This window comes from Bufo bufo, chromosome 4 (genome assembly GCF_905171765.1).
Source record: "Bufo bufo chromosome 4, aBufBuf1.1, whole genome shotgun sequence".
Classification (NCBI taxonomy): domain Eukaryota; kingdom Metazoa; phylum Chordata; class Amphibia; order Anura; family Bufonidae; genus Bufo; species Bufo bufo.
Window position 1 is genome coordinate 379,263,832 of NC_053392.1, and position 25,055 is coordinate 379,288,886.

The 25,055-nt window shown below is 41.2% G+C and overlaps 1 protein-coding gene across 4 annotated transcripts; it reads left to right on the forward strand.

Moving 5' to 3' along the window:
* The first annotated feature begins 3,136 nt into the window (after nucleotides 1-3,136).
* On the forward strand, nucleotides 3,137-21,810 carry MYB (MYB proto-oncogene, transcription factor). Of its 4 annotated transcripts, none has more exons than XM_040429180.1 (16): nucleotides 3,137-3,368; nucleotides 5,647-5,761; nucleotides 6,218-6,289; nucleotides 7,012-7,104; nucleotides 7,208-7,428; nucleotides 7,884-8,115; nucleotides 8,827-8,895; nucleotides 10,447-10,551; nucleotides 12,383-12,625; nucleotides 13,283-13,642; nucleotides 14,018-14,157; nucleotides 14,583-14,697; nucleotides 15,160-15,285; nucleotides 17,242-17,355; nucleotides 17,741-17,848; nucleotides 20,511-21,810. In XM_040429180.1, exons 1-16 carry the CDS (start codon nucleotides 3,346-3,348, stop codon nucleotides 20,619-20,621), a joined length of 2,247 nt encoding a protein of 748 aa, XP_040285114.1. In that variant the 5' UTR covers nucleotides 3,137-3,345; the 3' UTR covers nucleotides 20,622-21,810. The 4 variants fall into 4 exon arrangements, with proteins under 4 accessions (XP_040285114.1, XP_040285117.1, XP_040285115.1 ...); XM_040429181.1 differs by lacking the exon at nucleotides 3,137-3,368 and adding an exon at nucleotides 4,111-4,213; XM_040429182.1 differs by lacking the exon at nucleotides 3,137-3,368 and adding an exon at nucleotides 4,604-4,729.
* The last annotated feature ends 3,245 nt before the right edge of the window (nucleotides 21,811-25,055 follow it).

A 25,055-nucleotide genomic window follows, 5' to 3' on the forward strand; every position in this document is an offset into this window, starting at 1 on the left:
TTTCACAGATCTCTCTTAAAACCATATGTCCAGCCCACGGTACCCTCCTCTTTGCCTCCTCCTCCGATTTTGGTTGATGGCAATCTGGAGTTTGAGGTTTCCAGAATTGTGGACTCTCGCATTGTCCGCAGTTCTCTCCAGTACCTCGTTCACTGGAAGGGTTATGGTCCTGAGGAGAGGATGTGGGTTCTGGTGTCGGACATTAAAGCCACTCGCCTCATCAGGGCATTTCATAGGGCTCATCCTGAGAAGGTGGGTCCTGGGTGTCCGGAGTCCACCCGTAGAGGGGGGGGGTACTGTCACTACCAGAGCTTTGGGACGTTCTCACAGCTCTGTTTCTCCACCCCTGTGATGATGTCACTACTAGAGCTGGGAGGAGTTTTCTGTTTCCTTCCTCCCAGCTGTTCCTCCTCTGTTTGATTTCCCTGCCTTTATATTCCCCCTCCTCCTATTGTAGGTGTGGATTATATTTCTCATTTGGGTTGTAGCTCTTGCTTGAGTATCTTCCCTTTTATGCTATCCTTTCACTGGACCTGTGTTCTGCTGCAGCAAGTACTCCGGATATTGCCAGCCTGTCTTTGGATCCTTCTTCACTGCGGCTGCAGCCCTTCAGCTAAGTGTGCAGACATTGCTGTGTATCTGTGTGTTTTCTGACTGGATCCGAGGCGACCACGGTTCCCTCCATATACTGAGCAGGGCACCGGTGGCCGTGCCCCTTCCACTATTGTAGGGGTTACAGTGGTCATCAGTCTTAGGTACGCGGGCATGCCTCCTTCCACCATTTGGATCCGGGCATGGGCTTAGCAGCATAGGGAGAGCTTTTGAGGGTCTGACAGGGGTCACCCTTTATCCTCCCTAGTTAGGGTCCGGTCAGTAGCTCTATTTTCTGTGCATGCTCTTGTTGCTCACATACAGCCGTGACAGCCACACCTTCTTTCCCCAGGTGTGACTATTAGGGTAATTTAACCTTCTCTATTTATAGTTGCTTCTCCCACAATGCTGTGCGGTTTATAGCTTCTGTTTGGACCTTTGGATAGATTGTGGTTGGATCTCGGCTGAGTTCCTGGTGCTTCCATTGCTCCTTTGAAGTTAAATCTTTCCTTTCCCTTTTGTATTTTGTTTGGGTTCTGTGTGTTGCATTTCCCTATTGTTTTATTAGGCCTGAAGGAGACTCCTGTTCGTCCTTCCTTTTGGAGGAACAGGTAGTCTTGTCCCTGCCATTAGTACCAGGGTCCTATAGGGCTAGATAGGACTCTAGGTATTCCTGCGTATGAACTCACCTACCTTTGGGTTTGTTCATACTGGTAGTCAGTCAGAATTTTGGTTAGGGTTTTTACTAGGAGGTGTCCATTTTCCTTCCCTAGTTCTCAGGCCTGATTCCCTTTTCCCCCCTTCCCTACTATGCTCGGTCTGGTGTTTCCCTCCCACACTGAAGCGTGACATCCAGATTTCCTAAAGAGGTGTCATTTTAATAAACTGGAAGTTTATTAAACTTCTGTTTCTTATGACTGAAAGGCTTGGGGGGATCATTTATCATGAGGGGAATTTTTGAAGTCAGATGTTATTGAGTCTCTGTTGCCATAATTACACCAAAATTACCATACAGTTCATGATGCATGCAAGCCATAAGGTGGCACAAGAAAATGGGTCTCACATGATTTGTAAATTATGCCAAATTTTTCATGCTGTCTGTGCCATTTGTAACAAGTGTGCCGCAACAGAAAATCGATGTGATTTTGGTTGTTTTGTAGGTCATGAATATTTCAGTGGGGGCCTGACTCCCTGATGACCTATCCTGAAAACAGGGATACGCTGGTGTAATACGGTGTGATACTGATGACCTGTCCTTACCTCCTTTGAAAATGAAAAATGTGGGGCTAAATTACCATCATTTATTATAAAACAAAATGTAATTTTTCATTTTCATGGCCAAGTATTTCTAAATTCTATGAAACTCTGGCTGCTGCCCGCCCCGTCTCCTCCTCCTGAGAAACTTTCATAGCGCACAATCCAAAACATCTTGGGGGGTTTCCAATGTAGGGGTACCTCAGGGTCTCTTCAACTGCAACATGATGGCTAAAACCCATTCCAGGAAAATCTGCTTTCAAAAGGCTATATGGCGCTCCTTCCCTTCTGAACCCTGGGGTATGCCCATACAGCAGTTTATGAGCACACATGGGGCGTTTCTGGATACTACAGAATCAGGGTATTAAATATTTAGGGTTGGGTTTGCTTTTAACTCTTGCCAAGTTATAGGAACAAATGGAATAAAATCTGCATAATATATGGAAATGAGCCTCTAGAAGCAACAGGGGCATTGCCATTACTCCTAAAGGCTAAGCTCTCTCTGCAACTGCCACGCCCCATGTACTTCGATGGACAGGGCAGGGCAGTGTAACCGTGATCACTCCGGGCCCTGACTTCTCCTAAAGTCAAAGTGAAGAGGGTGCGGCGTGGCAACGCCGCTGTTGCTCCTAGAGGCTCATTTGCATAAATTTTGAAAAATAATTCTCAGGCACATATGGTGAAAACTGGTTGTGTTCTGAAGGGGTTAAAAAAAAACATCAACAAAAAACCTGAGTGGAAACCCAGCGGTTTAAATACTCATTGCGGTCCCCCCTCAGATGTGTTTCAACCCCCCTGATTACCTAGCAATGCCTATGATTAGCATGCTTCTAAAACCGCATTGGAACAGAATGATGCTAGTCTGAACAGTGCTTAAAAAACTCAAACCTTTATTCACCCAAAAGCCCTTTTAAACTTTCTTCATGCACTGAGAGACTTGCATGCGACCCCTGCGGTAGGACAGCCATAACTTCCCTCCCAGCTGTGTGGTATGAACAAGCACTACCTGGGAGGCTGTCAGGCTGCAGGACGTGTGTGTGGTGGCACCTGCTGTCACACACCGGCAATGACTGAGGTAGAGGCGCCCTCATGAATGACTAGGGGCCACTTGTCACATGTGACGGGCTGTAGCGTGCGACATTGTTCAGGCTGCTATTTACTCTCGTCAGCGTCCACCTCTCAGAGCGGGGTTTATGCCTGAAAAGGCGCCTATACTTTGGCACTGCCTCCTCTTCTCCTGCCCCGCTACCCCTGAGGCGAAGGCGCCTGCGCAGGGCGCCAGAATTGGCGGGAGGGCGTGTGCCGAGTGTGCTTTTGTTCGAGGGGAATCTCTCTCTTTATTCAGCCGTCTTTCATGGCAGGCAGTGCCCTCCTCCGGCTGCTGCCCGCCCCGTCTCCTCCTCCTCCTCTACGCCTCCTGAGAAACTTTCATAGCGCACTATCCACTTGCAAGAAGTACATTCACCTTCTTGCTCACCCTCCCCTGACCTTGCTGTAAGGATGGCGAGGAGACCAAGGAACAGGTAACACATATGTGAGGAACCTTCCTGCGGGATGACAGGCGTATTGTCGTCTACTGGACTGCAGCAGGATGGCTAGGTGACACTGACGTGTGTTGGGGACCTGGCAGGTGGCACTTAGCAGCCTTACCCGTAGTGTGTGCAGGGGACATGTCAGGTGCCTTCCGTGTGGCACATGTAATCTGATGACAGATGGGACCTCGGTGTGGCGGCAGGTGCACTGGAGATGCTGAGCGGCACCACATGTCCTGATCGGGACCAGGAGCCCCACACGTGGATTCTACCTCGTGGATGCTTCTCCTGTCATGGGGGCTTTGGTAACACGCTGCCCTGACAGGCAGGTGGCTAGTGTCTGAGGGATGCTGATGCTTGGTGACGGTGATCTGCAGTGTACCAGCAGAGGATCGCAATGCCAGGCAGATGCCAGTGCAGCCTGAGTGTGCACTTCTGGTGGCCCCTGGGGTTGTGTGCACGGGACAACATCCAGGAGGCATGTTTAATACTGATGTATGCAGCACATGTCTGGGAAAGTAAATACTAGGAGATCTGCTAGTCTTTCCCAGCATAGTCTAGTGAAATCTTCTAGATGGGTAGGGTATATACAGCCTGGAGGAGTCTTCTTAAAGGGTCCTTCCATCTATGAAGTGCATTTGATAGGGTTAATATATGGGCTGCAGATCATTTCTGGGTTATCACTCCTGTTATCTGCCAGCCACATGCCTGCTTGAGTATTGATAGACCCTTGGCATGGTGCACTGTAATACTCCGTCCTCTAATATCGTCGGTGGTGGACCTTATTGCATACCGTTCCCAATGTCACCTGCTTTCTGTCTATCGTAGGAGATTGTGTAAGGGGTTAGGAGCTTTGATGACAACCCACCTAGTAGGATTGTCCTGGCCCATTTGGATAAAAGCGGCAAAGAAAAATCAGCCCCCACCAATCTGTCCTTCTATCTTCACCTCTTTGACCATTGCATAACTAAGTTCCTTCTAAAGTTCTAACTTCCAGCTAACCCCACAGGGTGATGAAAGGGGTCATTTTCATGAACCCACTCCCCTCACTCATCTTGGGTGTCATGTATGTAGATAAAAGAAGTCCATCAGCCCCCAACTATCTGCAAGCTGCACCAGATGATCATCTCCCGCTCTCATCAGGCAGTTTCATTTGACATCATCTCTTTCCATACAGCTACATCTGGTGTAAAACCCTTCGCTCCACATGCGGGCACATCTGAAAGAAAGCTTTTCCTCTTTGAGACTATGCCCGTTGCCATTAATCTTCTCACCAGCATCTTATTCTGGTACACTTGCAGTCAGGCGGTTTTATGATGTTCTTATAGCGGTGGTGTCTAAAGTCGGTGATGGTGAGAACTTTGTGAGAACTTGAGCATTTTCCTTTGACTTAAATGTAGCTGATGGGGAAATCCCTTAGTCACAATTTAGGCTACATAGTAATTGTAAGAAAATTTGAAGGTCTTTTGTTGGCGGGGGCCTCAAATAGATGACGTCGGAGGCTGAATGAGGCTTGGTGTGTCAGATCAGAATGCGTTATTGACTTTTAACTTGGTTGCTCAGCAGTAGTCTTGTAAATCTGCCTTTGTCTTCTTTGACCATGAACTGCGGGCGTGTTGCTTTGGGTTTGTATACTAAACAATACGATGGCTATGGTTCCAGGCCACATTCACGTTCAGGAAGGCATCTTGCAGTACGTAGATGACTTTTTTTTTTTCTTCTTATGTCTTGGTAAACATTTTAGTATATATGAGATATTTGTTTTGTATTTTGGTGCTTCTCAAACTTTTGTCCCTGGAAGTCTTTAGGAGGCAAAGCTTTTCCCTGGCATAATGTAAAGTTGTGCTGGAGTGACATATATACCCCAGCAGAAGGTCAAACAAAGGCTTCTTCCTTTAGTGAAGACAACCATTTGGGCTGCTTCCAGGACAAGCACCAATGTTTTAAGCATTTCATAAAGCAGATAAAGAACCTTAGGGACTGCTTGTGTAAATGACACGTCCTGTCAGACTTTCACTGTCCTCAGACATTGACTTTATTGGCGGAAAGGTTGCCAAATGTGCAATTTGCCACTCATCTGACAGAGGCAGCAGGTCTGAACATGCAGAGCTCTGAGCAGTCTGCCAGGTCTCTTGTATCTGTGGATACCAAAAACAGTAGAGGAATAACCTGCAAAGTCCACCGACATCCTGGTCCTTTTCTAAGTTAATTTCATTTGGTAACGCAAGACTGACATTTTCTCTTATGCCACGAATGTTGCTTTTTACAGTATATACAGCTCAGAGGAAGAGGAGGATGACATTGAAATGTATGAGCATGATTATGACGGCCTGCTCTCCAAAGGAAAACGGCACTTGGGTAAAACAAGGTGGACGCGTGAAGAGGTGCGTAGTAACATGACTAGCCTCTGCACATATTCCTTTATCACAATTGTAAATGTCCATTGTTTCCGTTGTGACCTATTCTGTACTCGATGATCTCTTCAGGAAATATAAGCTCATTGAGTATCCCTTTGGCATCCAGGTTCTAGTTTTGTTGTAAAGTGGTTGCTTAGAGAGAGAAGGGAGTGACCTGTTTCTCCATGTCAACTGGCAACTAATCAATTACTCTACGCTTATTTGATACAATGATATCTGTAGATATGGAAAGATTGAACTCCCTGTCAATTACAGGCAGAGTTTAACCCACGCAGCCTTCGTGCACATTATTGCAAACTAGTAATAGATCTGTTCAGTTGTACATGTAGATCAGAAAATAAGTGCCAGAATTAGTCAAAGCGTGTAAATAAAACCAAGTTGACACTTTTCGTAGCAATTAGTTAAATCCTCTTCTTTTTTCAGGATGAGAAGCTGAAGAAACTAGTGGAGCAGAATGGAACAGAGGACTGGAAAGTTATAGCTAGTTTCCTTCCTGTAAGTCCTGTTTGAACAGAAATGTGATGTTTTCTAGAACACCTATAAATTGTTGAATGCATCTACAGGTTTCAGTTTTAATTAAATACTATTGTTTAATAAAAATAAAATTTTAAAAAAGTCACATCTGGAGAGAAACACACACATGGCGAGCTCCTTTTTCTGCCATCCAAGATGGCTTCACCGCTTCTCAGTCTTCCTGATGAACACTGTGTATCGGTAGCCCAAGAATCTTCCTGCTTGTCTAGACCTGCTCTTGGATTGGACAGCGCTGTTCACATGAGCAATGCTGGCCAAGCTGAGGACAGCAGGAGGTGTCTAGTCTTTGGCTACCAAATGTACAGTATGCATCAGATAGTCTGAGAAGTGGTGTGGCAATATTGGATGGCAGAGGAGCTGAAAATTGTCAGATGAAAAGCAGAGCTTTGTTTTACTGGGTTGTTTTACTGAACTATTTTCTGTAAGCATCAGCATTAAGACCAAATTTACACAGGACAGTTTTCTATGGATTTTATCTTTAGCCTAAGCTAGGAAAATCCTAAAGGAAATATAAGTATAAACGCTGGTACATCTCTCTTTTGGATCCGCTCCTTTAAATAATACATATTAAAAATCACACTTTATGAACCTGACTTTTAAATAAAATAAAAAAATTTAAAATATTAGTGTTCTGCAATAAGTTAATATATTTACATACTTTTTTTTTTTTTTTCTTATAAAAGAACCGAACAGATGTTCAGTGCCAGCATAGATGGCAAAAAGTATTAAATCCTGAACTTATTAAAGGACCATGGACTAAAGAAGAAGATCAAAGGGTAAGCTATTAGCCCATAAGGACCTAAAGCCTTTCGTGAAAGCAATGTCTAGTTTCCATAGTTGAAATGTATGTAACCTTACAAGTGACTCTTTTTTGAAAAGGTAATTGAACTAGTGCACAAGTATGGCCCCAAACGCTGGTCCGTCATTGCAAAGCACTTGAAAGGAAGAATTGGCAAACAGTGCAGAGAGAGGTGGCACAATCATCTCAATCCAGAAGTGAAAAAGACCTCTTGGACAGAAGAAGAGGACAAAATAATATATGACGCTCACAAACGTCTGGGAAATAGATGGGCTGAAATAGCAAAGCTGCTTCCTGGGAGGTAATGTACCATACAGTGCTCTAAGCAGTAAACCAACATAATTTTTTTTCTAATAAAATATTACCCATGCCAAGTTATCAAATTATAGCTTTTATTTTTTAAAAACCGAAAATGAAACAAGTGCTCTCATTGGTTGCTACGAACAATAGTGACTCTTTTTCTTAGATTTGTATATATGCTTAAAGCCCGGTGTCACCAACAGTGATGTTTGGTGCCAAATTTGTGAATTACGACTTTTGCTCACCAATTTTTATGCCAGTGCATTCAGAATGTATGATGGAAACATTTTTTATTTTTCTACAGAAATCATTTTCTATTAAGGCGTAAACACGGTCACAGCATTTCACTGCACTGTCTGATTAGTTTTAAGAATGTTGGCTTCCTTATAGCTAAGCTCACGTTCTTAATGCGCCCTAGAAAATTACATTTTATATGCTTTTAATTTTCCTGTGTAGAACGGATAATGCTATCAAGAACCACTGGAATTCTACTATGCGACGCAAGGTCGAACAGGAAGGTTATCTGCAGGAATCATCCAAAACCAACCAGGCTTCTGCAGCCACAAACTTCTCAAAAGGCAACCACTTGTTGGGCTTCACCACTCACACCCAACCTTCTTCACACATCACTCATAGCAGCCATGCTCCATTGAACAACTTCTACTATCATTTGGCTGAGCCACAGAACGTAAGTATCTTTTAAGTAAGAATTCTACGAAGTATCAATCTGATTTCCATTTTCTTTGGTGAAGAAAACCAGGGCTGTCACAGGAGTATTTTCTGCAAATGCAGCATATTGATTTACAATAGAATGTATGCTTCTGCATATCCCTTCATAGTTAAATTTTACATTTGACTATATACAGGAGGTTTTCTTCCACATTAGTAAATTTAGGAGTTCAGACAGAGCAGGTTATGTAAATCCAGCTCAGATTAATTGTTATGTTGACAGCAGCTCTTCATCGGAATAATAGGGGCTCTCTTAAACATCTGGGGCAGAATATTGCCTGCTTTGAATATGCAAACCTTTCTTTTAACATCTAGTCAAGCAGCCTTTATTCCATAGGAGAAATATATAAATGGCATAAAAGCAATGGTATTTATGTACTGTCCCCTCCCCTTCCCCCACTTGCAAATTTAGAATACTGCACAAGAGGGCAAATGAAAAAAAAAGACACCAATTTGGAAGATATTATAAAATTAAATTATATACTTTAATGTGGATAAAGAAGGATAAGCAACTGGCTGCCCTTGTAAAGACCAAATGATGAATAATGTATATAATTCATTGATGGGCAGTCCTGCACAATGCGTTTCCACCATGAAATCTTCTTGAGGTCTTCATTAGGGACCTGTGAACATTTTGTATTAAATACCTTTTTATTACGTATATTTGCAGGCACCTTATCCTGTGGCATTGCATGTTAACATAGTCAATGTCCCTCAACCAGCGACTGCAGTTGTTCAGGTATTATAATTTTTTTATTTTCTATCAGTTTAACAGCAATTTAATGTATTTTATAAATATACATAATTGTATTTATAATTGATTTATTGCATACATTTGCAAATGCTATCAAGAGCAGGACACATGGAATACCGTATTTTTCGCCCTCTACAGACGAACCTGCCCATAAGACGTACCTAGGTTTTAGAGGAGGTAAAGAAAAAAAAAATGTTTTTCATCAGACCTCATATCAGACCCCCAATGTTATTAAGCCTCCCAATCAGACCCCCCTGTTACGAAGACCCCAAATTAGACCTCAGGTCAAACCCCCCTGTTACTAAGCCCCTCCAATCAGACCTCTTAGATCAGAACCCCCCCTTCCATGTTAATAGGACCTGAGAGTTAATCAGACCTCAAATGAGGAAAAAAAAGAAAAGAAATCGACTTAACTCTCCTGTTCCAGATGCCGTCTCCGCTCCCGAGATCCAGCACTCTTCCGCACTGTGCTGTGACCTGACATTGCATAGCGCAATGTCACAGAGAGTGCCGATGTCCTCATGTTGTGCACAGGTAACTGCACAGTGTGCGGAGGCCTGCAGGATAAGACCAGGAAGCGGTGAGTATATAGCCCGCTCCCTGGTCCTGTTATGGAAGGGCTTATTAGTATTCGCCCCATAAGGCGCACTGACACATACGGTAGATCAGGTTGTGTTACGTCTCGCTTACAAAAGTTAGTTTGTGGTGCAGAGAATGTTGGAAAGAGGAAGCAATGACTAGGCAAGAATGGAGGAATCAGTACTGTTTATAAGGGTATCACAATTTTCAGGTCTGGATAGAATGTTTCCTTATAGAGGTCACTATTGTTAAAGGGAATGTGTCATCAGAAAATGACCTATTGTTGGAATAACTTTATGTTTATCATACTTTTCAAGAATTTCTGATGTTTTTAATTTTCCATATCAATATCTATATTTAAACAAAAAACATAAAATCCTGCAGTTATCGCACAGGTCACTAAACCTAATATGCGCCACTTTTTGGTCTGTACAGATCACTTTACTGCAGTTACTGCTTATCTATACACAGAGGAGATATCATTACAGGGAGGATTAGAATAACAGATAAGAGAGGATCCACCATTCACAATAGGGGATTGTCAGAGATCTTTTCTTTCCTTATACAATGACCTCTGCACAGGTCACAGAGCATGCCTAGACGACTCTCCCATAGAAGTCAATGAGGTCACCTCCTGACCACTGTGTCTATGGACCATGGAGCTGCCGCAAAGCAATTTATTTTTATTTTTATGCTGTGTAAATGCTGCTAAGGACAGCTCAGGCAAGATGACCGCCCCATAATCAAGTTCAGGACACTGAAAAAAAACATCTATGATCAGAAAAAAAAACAGTTTAGAGAAAAAAGAATTGTATTACTATCTTGTTTTAACGGACAAAAAAAAAATATTGGTGACACATTTTCTTTAAGGCTGATAACTATTGGTTAGGTGTTGAGCCAGTATAAAGTTTTCTTAGCTTGTAGTCTTGATTGTAATGAATTGTCCTCTAATTTTAGAGACCCTATAATGACGAAGATCCAGAAAAAGAAAAGAGAATAAAAGAGTTAGAGCTATTACTCATGTCAACTGAGAATGAATTAAAGGGACATCATGCATTACCGGTAAGACAAATGTGATGACAATACTAGTAAACGTTAATTAGTTTACACCACCTTACTAAATCACCAACTTAATTCCATACTCCCTTGGGTTTCATTGAACCAGTATTTTAACCTCTATTTAACCAATAGTTCTAAAGGTTTGCTGAGTTTTGAGAAGAGTTTTAGTATGTCATAGAGGCATTAAAAGTTTTGAGTGGTGTGAGTCTAAGTGCTGAGACCCCCACCGATTGCTAGAATGAGGAGTGAGAAACGCATGCATATCGGGATGTCTCTCCCTGCTTCAAGGGAAGGAATAAAGATGGGCCCATAGGCTTTCTATTGAGTCTATCTCATTTCCTGTCCTGCAGCCAGGAGAGTGAGCCAATATGTGAGCACTTGTCTCTCCTCATTCTAGCAATTGGTGGGGGTCTCAGCACTCGCTCCCTCACCAATCAAAACTTTTGTTGTGTCACTGTGACATATCAAAGGGTTTTTAAAAACTCAGTGACCCTTCAACCCTATAAAACTCTAGTAGACATGTATGTGGCTTACTTAAAGATCATGGAGGAATAGCACACTTAGGGAGCATTCACACGAATGTGGTTTGGTTCCGCATCCGAGCCGCATTTTTTGCAGCTCAGATGCGGATCCATTCACTTCAATGGGGCCGCAAAAGATGCGGACAGCACTCCGTGCGCTGTCCGCATCCGTTGCTCCGTTCCGTGGCTCTGCAAAAATTATAGACCACGTCCTATTCTTGTCTGTTTTGCGGACAAGTATAGGCATTTCTATAATGGGCTGTCTGTTCTGTTACACATATTGCAGAAAGCACATGGACTGCAAAACATGGCACGTTCATGTGTATGAGCTCTTAAAGAACATATGTAACTAGTGTCAGTAAAACCATACCTTTCCTTCCCCCAGAAAAGCTACTGATGTATATGCAAATGAGGCACCAAAAGTCCAGATGGGCATCTACTTGAATTCCAGCTCCTACCCCTGATGTTTTCTTGCCCTTCCCAGTGTCAGACATGGGTTCCTTTGGCCCAGAAGAGGAATTATTCTCAGGATCCAACTGCTATATCACCAATAAGATGTAATAGACCCTAGTGGGAAGTGATTACTTTCAAAGGCAGCTCCAAATGGGCTTTTTTCTCCTGGTCCTTTGGAGTCCACAATGGCATCAGAGAATGGGCCCACCAGAGGGTCCTTCCCGTCATCCAGCGACATCACTGATCCACAGCTGAGTGGTAGCCTGCTTGAGATTTGGATGCAGGGGATCAGTGACTCTGCTGGGAGAAGGGAAAGGACATAAGAGCACAAAATGGAGGAGCTGGGATCAAGTGCAGTGGCAGGCTTGGGCACCTTAAGAAGATGCCCACCTGGGCTCTTAATGCATCACTTGCATATACATCAAAGTGCTTATTCTGGGGAACAGAAAAAGTGATAACAGAAGGAAAGGTATGGTTTTCCAGATGTACAAGTGCATTCCCATTAGTTACAGTCTAGGTAATTTCTGAGACCTAATTGTATAGCATTATTTTAGCATGGATGCTGTTAGTCTTTAAACTGTTTAAGCCTTAAATGTGTATTTTTACACATAATGTACTTGCTTCTTCAATATGGTTGCAATATGACATTGTAATTGCAAGATGACACAACATATAGCAACATTTGAGCTACAGCACTATATTGATGAAAGGAAACATCTTGACAACTGTTTCAGAAGTGTAAGTTCTTTGGATGATGCAACTGCTTTTATCTAGCTGTGTGAGACACCTTGAGCAATTTCATTTTAAGTTCCTTCTTTTTACTATATTTTAAAATTTTTAAACCTTTCTTTGCAAAACAGAATCATGCGGAAGAATATCCTGTATGGCACAGTACTACTATTGCTGACAACTCTAGGCCTCATGGGAATAGTGCTCCTGTGTCCTGCCTTGGTGAGCCGCATAACTGTACACCTTCTCCTCCCATGGACCATGGATGCCTTCCTGAAGAAAGTGCTTCCCCTGCCAGATGTTTTGGCGTTAATTTATTAATACAGATGAAAAATGGGCCCGAATACTCAGAAACTCTTCAGCTCATTGATTCTGTAAGTAGCACTGTAGGCTTCAATGATAGACAATTTACTATCAAACTACATATACAATGTACCCTATTAGAAGTATAAGATGACAGTAGGTGTATGTACAGCAGGAGGAGTACACTGTACAGGGCATGTATTTTAAGTAAGTCCCATGAAGTGGGCATTTTTTGTTCATGCTTGATATAACAAGTGACTTTTTTGCTTTCACACCATACAACGACTTGGGGTATGGAGTGATTGGACTATAATTTCCATAGATATAATTGTTTTCCCAATTATGTAAATTGTCATGTATTGTTTCTATGTGCTTAAATGGCAAAATATTATTTCTGATACTGTTATAGCGATTAACATAAAATGCGTCTCTCTTTTTCAAGCTTAACAAGTCTGCATGTGCTTCTTTGGTTTCAAAGAGTATTGACCCTTACATACTGTGGTACTACACAAAGTGGTTCTTTGCATTACAGAGAGGTATTGCAACCATAAAGATTCTAAGAATCGTAGTGAAATGCATACCTAGTCCTTATACTCCAAGAGAACCTACCTCCTTAAAGATTGGGAAGTTGTGATAAATAGACCTTTGCTTAAAATGTTTTTGGGCTACTGTTTGGGGTGGCACTGTACATAATGCTAAACATTTCGTGCCTCCCACGTTGTTTTCAGGATTCTTCATCATGGGGTGAAGCCAACAGTTTTGAATCCAATGAGCAAGGAGATTCCTCACCCAGCAGATCTCCCTCAACTCAAGACCCAGAGCCTTCAGAGGGCATGGGCAGCCATTGCAGCCCGAGGGATGCCCCTGATACGAACTTAAACAAAAGTATGTTGTATCAGGGTTCGTTCGTATCTCCAAACTCCCTAAATTCCCTAAAAAGTACCTCATCACCACTGATCGTCTTGTGCAAAAAGAAAGGGCGTCTGAATTGCTTAGCCAGTGGAGACAGCAGTCCCTTAAACCTGGCTGACATCGTCAGTTCTACAAAGCAATCCCCTTTCAAAAGCCTGCCCTTCTCTCCCTCTCAGGTAGATTAAAACTTCTGCAAAGTTCTCACTAATTCTAAGCAGTCACCAGAGAATTAACAATATAGAAACTTATTGTTTGAAAAAAAAAATACTAATTCCTCTCACACTCAATGATTTCACATCAATACTTTACCAGCATCACCTTAACTGGGGAGGGGGTAGTGGTGTTGGTGCTTTTAGTCTTTGCTTCTGCTTTTCCTTTGTCTGGTGATGGTATTTAATCGCATGTTTAATGATAACTGTCTGATTTCCTCATTTAACACTATAACCCTCCTGATGTTGTTGTATTGCTTGTTTGTGTAAAAACATAGATTTTTCTCTATACTTATTATTTCACTGGCATCACAGACTAACCCGTTTTCCTCTTATTTACAGTTTTTAAACACCGCAGCAGCACATGATAATTTGAATATGGGACACCCAAGTCTAACCTCCACTCCACTTTGTGCCTCTCATAAAGCTACTATACCTCCTCAACAGGGCCACACACCACGTCTTCATAAAGAAAACAGCATGTATGTTATTTCTGCTTCCCCGATTCATATACTGTATCTTTTAAATATATTGGTGTAATCAAAACTGGTGTAAGGGAAAAGTGTCTTAGTTTCCTATAGCAACCAATCAAATTCTCCCTTCCAAAGGAGCTCTGAAAAATGAAAAGTGGAATCTGATTGGTTGCTATGGGCAACTAAGCCAGTTTTCTTTTGCACCAGTTTTGATAAATGTACCCCATTGCATTATTTTATAAGCCCCATCCCCCCCATCAGTTTTTTAAGCATAGTACATTTTTTAACGTTAAAATTACCATTACAAAGCAAAAGGAAAAATACTGTCTGCATTTGGAGATGTGAATATAGTTATTCGTTATAATTTCTCCAGATTTGTGGTGTGTGTTTGTATTTTCATAATTTTGATTATATTTTGTTTTTTATATTTAAAGTCTTAGGACTCCAGCTATAAAAAGGTCAATTTTGGACAGCTCTCCAAGAACTCCTACACCATTTAAAAATGCTTTAGCAGCTCAAGAATTTAAATATGGACCACTTAAACTTTTGGTAAGTTGATAAGTAAATTCAGTCTAATTTTATTAAAGTAGGCAGACCGGGTCATATTTTTCAATGCAGTGCATAGTTGCATAGTATGGTTGCTTTGATTTATCAACCCCCCCTCCCGCCATTTTTACTAAAACCTATGATAATTTGTGTGTTGGAAAGGAGGGCGTGTGGCTTCATTGTATGTGACTTCAGCCTCTTTCACATATCCAGTGTTTGGTCAGTGTCTGATCAGTGTGATTTCCATCGTGATTGTGAGCTAAAGTCACGTGTGGACTAAAAAAACATAGGACAGGTGCAGATTTTCCATTATACCGTATATGTGTGTAGCCTCCACACCTGAGTTTGATAGAAATCATTGATCAAATAATGAGTGTGTGAAGGTGGCTTTAGCTTTTGTGTGCAACATTAGAAAATATACCCCAATGTATTTTAATAGTTCATCATATTATCCTATGTTTTTAGCATCACACTCCTTCACACCTTGCAGAAGACCTGCAGGAAGTAATCAAGCAGGAGGCCGATGAGTCTGGTATTGTACCTGAGCTCCAAGATCTGGAAGAACCTTTGTTAAAGAAAATTAAGCAAGAGGTACGCACATCCAGATTTATTTATTTTTCATGGAAGCACTAAATATGCTAAAATGAAAATATATGAACTATATACATAACTATAAAGTCTTGCGTTACTTTAGGAGTAAAACACATAGGCACTGATCTATCAAGACCAGCGTGGGCTACGCCAGCCTTGATAGGACCTGCACCACTGGAGGCTCAGACCTCATCATAAATTAAATGCCTTTGCCAACACTCCATACTGCATACTGAAATTTACGCCAGTGCATAGCTGGCATAGATTTAAGTAATTTATGCCAGTCTCTGGTGTAAATGTTGATGAATGTGCTGGGCTGATGGTCCAGACCAGGGATGGGCAAACTCGGCCCTCCAGCTATTAAAACTACAAATCCCAACATTCCCAGTCTGCCTACAGCAGTGCATAATGGGATTTGTAGTTTTAAAGCAGCTGAAGGGCTGAGTTTGCCCATCCCTGGTCCAGACCATAGCCCCTTTTCGTAAACTGGCGAGGGCAGAATTAAAATGCCAGTTGCTACTAAAACTAGTCACAGGGTAATTTTAAAAAGTTGCAAAACAAGGTTTTATCCCAATGCAGGGGCATAGGGGAATGATAAATTACCCCCATAATGTAATGACAACTTGACATATTGTATAAAGTGGCATTCACTGCAAGCAGTAATAAAGACTTGCCACCCATGGATCACATTGCACCATCTGCCACAAACAAGCAAAGAATGTGTATTTTTTAAATATTTTTATACAAATGATCATTTTTGTGCGCGTGAAACACATGGCTTCATGTTTATCATGTACAAAATTTTTATAGATTTGGCAAAAAAATAATAATAAAAGCTCTGCATCTACTGTATAATCACCTAGTTTTTAAACAGTATTGCTACCTTACTGTATGCCAATAGTGGTGTGGCCATACCAGCGCCGACACGGTTGCACAGCACACATGCAGCGTCCTCCGCTAGGTCTTAATATTAGGCACCGTACCTGTTACTCGGCACCCCTTTGCCCATTGCTCCTGAAGCGGCGCCCGACAGGGCAGCCAGAAACGCGTCGAGTGAGGGCTGGGTATTGTTAGGTAGCTTCTATTATAGCAGCAGCAAGGAGTCCCCCAGGCGACCATAGTGGTGGGCAGAAACATAGACACCAGAGGGATAACATCCTTAGGTTTGTGTGATAGGGACTTCTGATTAATGTTACTTCAGAGTGAGATATGATTGTGGCTGACGTATAGACCACTGTGCACATCCATAAGCAGTGGTTAGTGAGACGGTACTCATTCTCCCATCTGCCTATCTCTATACACCTTGAGAGGGATTAGCCAAGTTTTGACAAGTGGTTATATTAAAGATTTATTCTTTTCTTTTTGCCGTCCTATTAGGCAGTGATTGCCAATAGTGATGTGGCACAAAGTCACTGCAGTATACCACTACCACAATCGTGATCACTGCTTGAAAGTGCTCCTAGAATCATATGACAGCTTTCAATACTGCAGTGGGTCATACTGGTTAACGCCGGCATTTTTTTTTATTTGCTAGTATATTACAAAAATATTTTTCTATTGCCATAAAAAATATTGCAATACCCCTTTTAATTTTCACAGCATGCGGACAGATTTTATCTGTGTGAATGGGTTAGAAAAACCAGTCGCATGCATTTAGTTGACCTCTTGCATGGAAAAGTATCCACACTGTGTAAACCCTTTGGCCACTTTCATACACTGGTGTTTTACTTAGTATTTTGCATTGGTATTTGTAAACCAAAAGCAGAAATGGAATATACAGAGAAGTATAAAGCGGCCTGATAATGGCAGTACAATGGTGATGCAGAGCCTAAACAGATTGATAACCTAAGATTCAATAGACTGGAGTAAAGAGAAGAATGAGGAAACGTCATCAAATTATGTAGTATTAATTACAAGTAGATGGTTATGAATTCTTATTTTTTTTACTTTTGTCAGGTGGAATCACCATCACCACCTCATAAGGTTAACCATTTCATCTCCAGTCTGTGGGAACAAGAGACCCTGACAGCTCAGTTGTTCTCTCAGCAGAGTATTATGGAAGACACTCCTGTAAGTATACGGTACAGCACAATGCTACAAACTGAAAAGAGATCTGTGTTGCTAGTAGGCACTGACGCCATTGTATGTGAATTAATGAATAGTGTATTTCTAATCGGACACTGTTTTGTACATTGTGTATATTTGGACTTACTATAAGTCTTAATATCATGGTATAATACTACTACTCTGCTGCTTGAGGCAAACATAGAAAGTTAATGCCGATGTAGGAACACATGTCTGTAATAAATTCTGAACTAGTTTGTCACTTCAGTGATGGATCTAATTATGTCAATGTAGACACTTGTCAAGAAAGAATAGTCAGGCGCTTGAGCTGTAATATCAGTATAAAAATATATATTAGATAAAATTTGACTTTGTTCCTTTGCTGTTTCAGAATCTTCTTACCAGTTCATTGTTAATGAGACCTATGTCTGATAAAGAAGACCATAGGGTGAAATCTTTTGCAGTACCCAGGAATAGGTCACTGGGGAGCCCATTACAGGTAATTGATTACTATCCTCGGTAAGGGTATGTTCACATCATCATTTCGTTTTCTGTTATTCTGATCCGTCAGGAGAATATAAAACTGAAAAAAATGGATCATTTATTTATTTATTTTTTAGTTATGCTCATTTTGCAACCGTTTTAGCCATTTCCGTCTGAGATACCTTATTTTAGACAGAAAAAAAGTACTTTGTGGAGGATTTTTTTCCATCTAAAATAACAGATCTCTAACCGGATTAAAAATGAGCATAACTGAGCATTTTTGTTTTCTGTTCTTCTGACTGATCAAAAGAACGGAAAACAAAACGGTAATTTAAACCTTGCCTTTGTCATGCTGTTATCTTGTTGCATCACGACTTGTGGAATGCAAGCTGCTGTTGTGCTGTTTTCATACCTAAACTCCTGAACATTTCCGGATTATCAGATCCAGAGATTTACTGGAGTTGGCCTTTCACACATGTAGTTACCACCCTGGAGATGTTCCATGTTGGGTGCGTTCTCACTACAGAGGAAATGTTCCAGGTCCCTAGGCAAGGGGAGGGAACTTTAGGCATGGCCCACTGTGATTTTCTGGAAAATTTACTGCTGTTTTCACACATGCGCTCACTTGGACATACGGTAACCCAGAGTTAGTACTAGGGCTGTGGGGAGAAAAAGTGTGGGTAAAGTCCGGGACATATATTGTGGATGTGTGCATTCACACAAACAGCCCCTCAGGGTAAACTCCAGAAAATGTCTGGATTCCACTGTAAGTGTGAATGGGGCTTAGTACTTAGTACCCTGTAGGGTTATGTTTGGGAATAACCCCGCCTGTAATTGAGAGTCAATAATATTAAATTCTGGAATTGTTGATAACGCAATATTATGTTTTTCAGCTCCTTAAGTGTGGATCTAAGTAGAGTTTTTTATTATTTGCTTGACGGAGCACAAACTTCAGTGCTATTTAACTGAAATGTTTGTCTTTTAATGAACAAAAACATTCCGCAGAATATAAAGTGAACAAATCTGAAAAATGTTCTCAGGTTTTTAACTTTTCTTCAGTCAGCATGTTTATTTAATATCTAGGGTGATATTTACACTTGATTACCTGTCACCTAGCAGAACAGGATGCATTCACTTTCTCACATCTCACACTGTTAATATATGAAGAGACTGTAATAGTTCATCAGCCAGTCTATACGTTAATTATTAGGGTGGTATACACATGCATACAGTTTAAAAAGGATCAACATTCTCTGATTAAAAAAAAAAAAAAAGATCTTAAAATTATGCCCACCCTTCAACACCATGTCAAAAGTTCTGTGCTGATTAATGTGTTAAAAGGTTTTTCTGATTCATATATTGATGGACTTGAAGGCAAAAAATATCCTATGAATCCCCACACTAGTTAAGACTTAAAGGGGTATTCCGGTTGCCATAAATATGACTTATGTTTTAGACTGACTCATCATCAATAATTACCTAATATAATGTAAATTTCACATATTTACCGTTCAGTAGTTATAAAAGTAGTTTTCTTCCTCCGCTACCCACTGTGTTTCCATGGCATCGACCTGTAGTTCTGAGCCTTTGTTAGGTCGAGCATGCTCAGTGTGTTAGGTCCTTTAGCTAAATGTCTTGTGAAACAAGGGGAGTGTTAGTGTGCTGCTGATTACTGAGTATATCTGTGATATCAGGCAGCCAATCACTAAACATCAACACTCACAGCAGGAAAGCTGGGGATTGTGGGGGTTGTAGTCTTTGGAGTCTCGTGAGGGAAGATTAGGCGCCATGATACTCTCATTGTGTTGCAGGCTCACACATAAGTTAGACAAATGGATTGCAAGGTAAAATGAAGCTCTGGTTATATGTATAGGTATGGGTTCTGGTTGGGTCACAGCTTGCAGCCTTAATGCAGTTTTTCAAAAAGTAAGTTACTTTACCGGAATATCCCTTTAAAGGCATTGTCTGAGATTTAGATACTGATGGCCTACCCTCAGGATAGATCATCAGTGTCTGTCAATGGGGGTCCGAATCCCAGCACCCCTACCGATCAGCTGTTTGAAGAGGTCACATCATTCCGCTGAGCACTATGGCCTTTTTCTAGAACCGTTATGTCAGGTTCATCGGGCACATGGCATAGTTGCGGCTCAGTCCCAATTAAATGAATGGGCCTGGGCTGCAGTATCAAAGCACCGCTGCTATACAATGTATGGAGCTGTGCTTGGTTAGCTGTGAGCAGGTTTCAGCATTTAGTGGACCGCCAGAGCCTCTTGAAACAGCTGATTGGCAGGAGTGTCGGACTCCCACTAATTAAATGTTCAAAAGAATAGGTCATCAATATAGGAGTTCAGGAAAACCCCTTTAATATAGCTTTATACTGGTAAGGGCTCCAGATACAGTTGAGTTAATTGACAGAAAAATTTCTGTGTGCACCATTAAGGGGAGCTTAGAAACATTCTGCATATACAGTTTATTCACTTAATTCAATAATAATACAGTGAGCTCCTTAGCTTTTTGCAGATATTAAATGTACACAATGAACTGCATGAAAACAGTTCAAATGTATTTATTCATAACTAGACTGACTACCATGAACACGAGATCATGTTGGTGAAAAATGTCACAATGTTCTGATATCCTTAGACTTATGTAAATATATATTTCTTTTGTCCCAACAGCAATTCAGCAATGCATGGGAAGCAATATCTTGTGGGAAAACAGAAGAGCAGAAGATGTATTCAGAGATCTATCACAAATGTATGAAAAATGTGTCTGCACTTGTCATGTAATGACACTGGGGTCTGAACAAGCATTATCACAGAAACACTTCATATTAATTTGGGATTGTGTTGGAAAATTCCTCTACATGAAGCTTTGGGAATGTTCTTAATTGGGAGATTTTTGTTGTGGTACAACAGTTGGGAGAAGCACCAAGTGCGTTTTTGTTCTAGTCACTGCTGGAATTTTGTCATCTCAACAAATAATATTGGAGGATGCCTATTTCCACCTACATAAAGTGACATTTCTGCCTAAATGATTTAGGTGTTGCGCTGTTATTTAGTGTATTTTACACATCATTTGAACATATTTAAAAGAACAAACATAATACCAGTATTTTGCTGGCATGTTATAAATAGGAACTCTACCAGTTTCTGTCTGAATGCCACTAGATAAAGTCTACTGATACAGGAGAGTAGCAAGCATTACTACAGTTGTCGATATTTATCACACGTGCAACAAAACAAAAGGGAGTAATTATTAATGTTCATAACTGTACATTTTTTTTTCTACAGTTTGTAAAATATGTGCGTGTCTGCTTTGGTTTTTTTTATACACATTTTTAGCTTGCTTTAAATGGCTACTGGAATTTTTTTTTTTTATAAAGCAAATTATATTTTTATTCACTAATTTAAATTTTGTTTAATAATTGCCAAGATTCTTTGTTTTTTTAAATTCATATATATGTATATATTATTTTTTACCCCTTGTCCTGCTGCTATGACTGTAGCATGTAGACATGCTAGCATTGTGACAAAATAATTGGAATATGTACGAAAAAAAAGACGACTGTGCTGACTCTGCTTTATTATGCACTAGCATTTCATAATATTTTCTATGTAAAGAAATTTTGTACATTTACTAAGAAAAAAAGTAACAGAAATACTGGGAGATTTGTTTTGCACCTTCAGGTATTTGGGAGAAGACTTCATTTTATATGTGTTTTTTTTTATTTTTTATCTTTTGTCTGTTTTTCATGAATTCTGTTATATAGACCTGGTTTTCTACCCAATGGTCTATTGTTCTGTACAGTAACTGCCTTTTATTTGGACTTGTTGAGCAGAACACTGTATTGTTGAATTTTATTGTTGTTTGTAAACTTTTAACCTGCTGCCTTAAAGGATACAGTGCAGCATAACTGCACTTATTTTGTACTGCCTTTGTAAAAAAACAATAATAATAATAATAATAAAAAAAAAACAAGAGTTTCTACCATGTTGCATTCCCATGCGTTTATATTTACAAGGGTTTCATCCTAGAGATATTTGTCTTTTATTATGTATAAAACATGGACCGGTTTGTTTAGCTCTGTAGAATGCATACAATCCAGGCTCTCATTTAGGCGCATACAAGTAACATTTGAGCTAAATAAAAGATCAACTCTAAGAAAAAAGTGGCAATGCATGCTGGACTCTAGAACCTAAACCCTACAACTGTTCCTATGTCAGAATTTCAAAGTAGGACAGAGTAGTCCTGGTTACATAAGAAAAGCAGGGTGAGAACTCCAAAGGAACGTGTCATCAGAAAATGACCTATCGTTTAAATCAAGCTTTTATGTTAAACACCTTTTTTAAAGAATTCTTGGTGATGTTACATAGTAACATAGTACATAAGGCCGAAAAAAGACATTTGTCCATCCAGTTCGGCCTGTCCTCCTACAAGTTGATCCAGAGGAAGGCAAAAAAACCCTGTGAGGTAGAAGCCAATTTTCCTCACTTTAGGGGAATAAAAAATTCCTTCCCGACTCCAATCAGGCAATCAGAATAACTCCCTGGATCAACGACCCCTCTCTAGTAGCTATAGCCTGTAATATTATTACACTCCAGAAATACATCCAGGCCCCTCTTGAATTCCTTTATTGTACTCACCATCACCACCTCCTCAGGCAGAGAGTTCCATAGTCTCACTGCTCTTACCGTAAAGAACCCTTTTCTATGTTTGTGTACAAACCTTCTTTCCTCCAAACGCAGAGGATGTCCCCTCGTCACAGTCACAGTCCTGGGGATAAATAGATGATGGGATAGATCTCTGTACTGCCCCCTGATATATTTATACATAGTAATTAGATCTCCCCTCAGTCGTCTTTTTTCTAACGTGAATAACCCTAATTTTGATAATCTTTCAGGGTACTGTAGTTGCCCCATTCCAGTTATTACTTTAGTTGCCCTCCTCTGGACCCTCTCCAGCTCTGCTATGTCTGCCTTGTTCACAGGAGCCCAGAACTGTACACAGTTCTCCATGTGTGGTCTGACTAGTGATTTGTAAAGTAGTAGGAATATGTTCTCATCACGGGCATCTATGCCCCTTTTGATGCAACCCATTATCTTATTGGCCTTGGCAGCCGCTGCCTGACACTGTTTTTTGCAGCTTAGGCCTCTTTCACACTTGCGTTGTCCGGATCCGGCGTGTACTCCACTTGCCGGAATTACACGCCGGATCCGGAAAAACGCAAGTGTACTGAAAGCATTTGAAGACGGAACCGTCTTCCAAATGCGTTCAGTGTTACTATGGCACCCAGGACGCTATTAAAGTCCTGGTTGCCATAGTAGTAGTGGGGAGCGGGGGAGCAGCATACTTACCGTCCGTGCGGCTCCCCGGGCGCTCCAGAATGACGTCAGAGCGCCCCATGCGCATGGATGACGTGATCCATGTGATCACATGATCCATGCGCTTGGGGCGCCCTGACGTCACTCTGGAGCGCCCGGGGAGCCGCACGGACAGTAAGTACACTGCTCCCCCGCTCCCCACTACACTTTACCATGGCTGCCAGGACTTTAGCGTCCCGGCAGCCATGGTAACCACTCTGAAAAAGCTAAATGTCGGCTCCGGCAATGCGCCGAAACGACGTTTAGCTTAAGGCCGGATCCGGATCAATGCCTTTCAATGGGCATTAATTCCGGATCCGGCCTTGCGGCAAGTGTTCCGGATTTTTGGCCGGAGCAAAAAGCGCAGCATGCTGCGGTATTTTCTCCGGCCAAAAAACGTTCCGTTCCGGAACTGAAGACATCCTGATGCATCCTGAACGGATTTCTCTCCATTCAGAATGCATTAGGATAATCCTGATCAGGATTCTTCCGGCATAGAGCCCCGACGACGGAACTCTATGCCGGAAGACAAGAACGCAAGTGTGAAAGAGCCCTTAGTTTGCTGTTTATTAAAATTCCTAGATCCTTTTCCATGTCAGTGTTACCGAGTGTTTTACCATTTAGTATGTACGGGTGACTTGCATTATTCCTTCCCATGTGCATAACTTTACATTTCTCAGTGTTAAACCTCATCTGCCACTTATCTGCCCAAGCCTCCAATCTATCCAGATCCCTCTGTAGTAGTATACTGTCCTCTTCAGTGTTAATTACTTTACACAGTTTAGTGTCATCTGCGAAAATTGATATTTTACTATGCAAGCCTTCTACAAGATCATTAATAAATATATTGAAGAGAATAGGGCCCAATACTGACCCCTGAGGTACTCCACTAGTGACAGTGACCCAATCTGAGTATGTACCGTTAATAACCACCCTCTGTTTTCTATCATTGAGCCAGTTACTTACCCACTTACAGACGTTTTCTCCGAGTCCGAGCATTCTCATTTTATATACTAACCTTTTATGAGGTACAGTGTCAAATGCTTTGGAGAAGTCCAGATACACGACATCCATTGATTCGCCGCTGTCAAGTCTAGAACTTACCTCCTCATAGAAACTGATTAAATTAGTTTGACATGACCGATCCCTCACGAAGCCATGCTGATATGGCGTTATTTGCTTATTTCCCATAAGATGCTCTAACATAGCATCTCTCAGAAAACCTTCAAACAGTTTACCCACAACAGATGTTAAACTTACCGGCCTATAGTTTCCAGGCTCTGTTTTTGGACCCTTTTTGAATATTGGCACCACATTTGCCATGCGCCAATCCTGTGGGACATTCCCTGTCAGTACAGAGTCCGCAAATATCAGAAATAAGGGTCTGGCTATGACATTACTTAATTCCCTTAGGATACGGGGGTGTATGCCATCCGGTCCTGGCGATTTGTCTATTTTGATTTTTTTAAGTCGCTGTTGTACTTCTTCCTGGGTCAGACAGGACACTTTTAATGGCGAATTTATTTCAGCATTCAGCATTTCATCTGACAGTTTATTTTCCTCAGTGAATACACTGGAGAAAAAAATATTTAACAGCTTTGCTTTCTCCTCGTCGCTCTCTGCGACTCCCCCCTCATTACTCTTTAAAGGGCCGACACCTTCAGATTTATACTTTTTAACATTTATTTAATTGAAGAACATTTTAGGGTTAGTTTTACTCTGTTTGGCAATTAATCTCTCGGTCTCTAGTTTGGCCGCTTTTATTTGTTTTTTACATTTTCTGTTTTTTTCCTTATAGTTTTTCAGTGCTTCCGTGCTACCCTCCTGTTTTAGGGTTTTATATGCTTTCTTTTTGTCATT

What these genes read in the sequence shown, in the direction of transcription:
- MYB (XM_040429180.1), top strand. Translation starts at nt 3,346, where the DNA reads ATGGCGAGGAGACCAAGGAACAG. An exon ending in CAGCGACTGCAGTTGTTCAG is followed by an intron (nt 8,896 to 10,446) that starts GTATTATAATTT and finishes CTCTAATTTTAG; the next exon opens with AGACCCTATAATGACGAAGA. An exon ending in CTCTTCAGCTCATTGATTCT is followed by an intron (nt 12,626 to 13,282) that starts GTAAGTAGCACT and finishes CGTTGTTTTCAG; the next exon opens with GATTCTTCATCATGGGGTGA.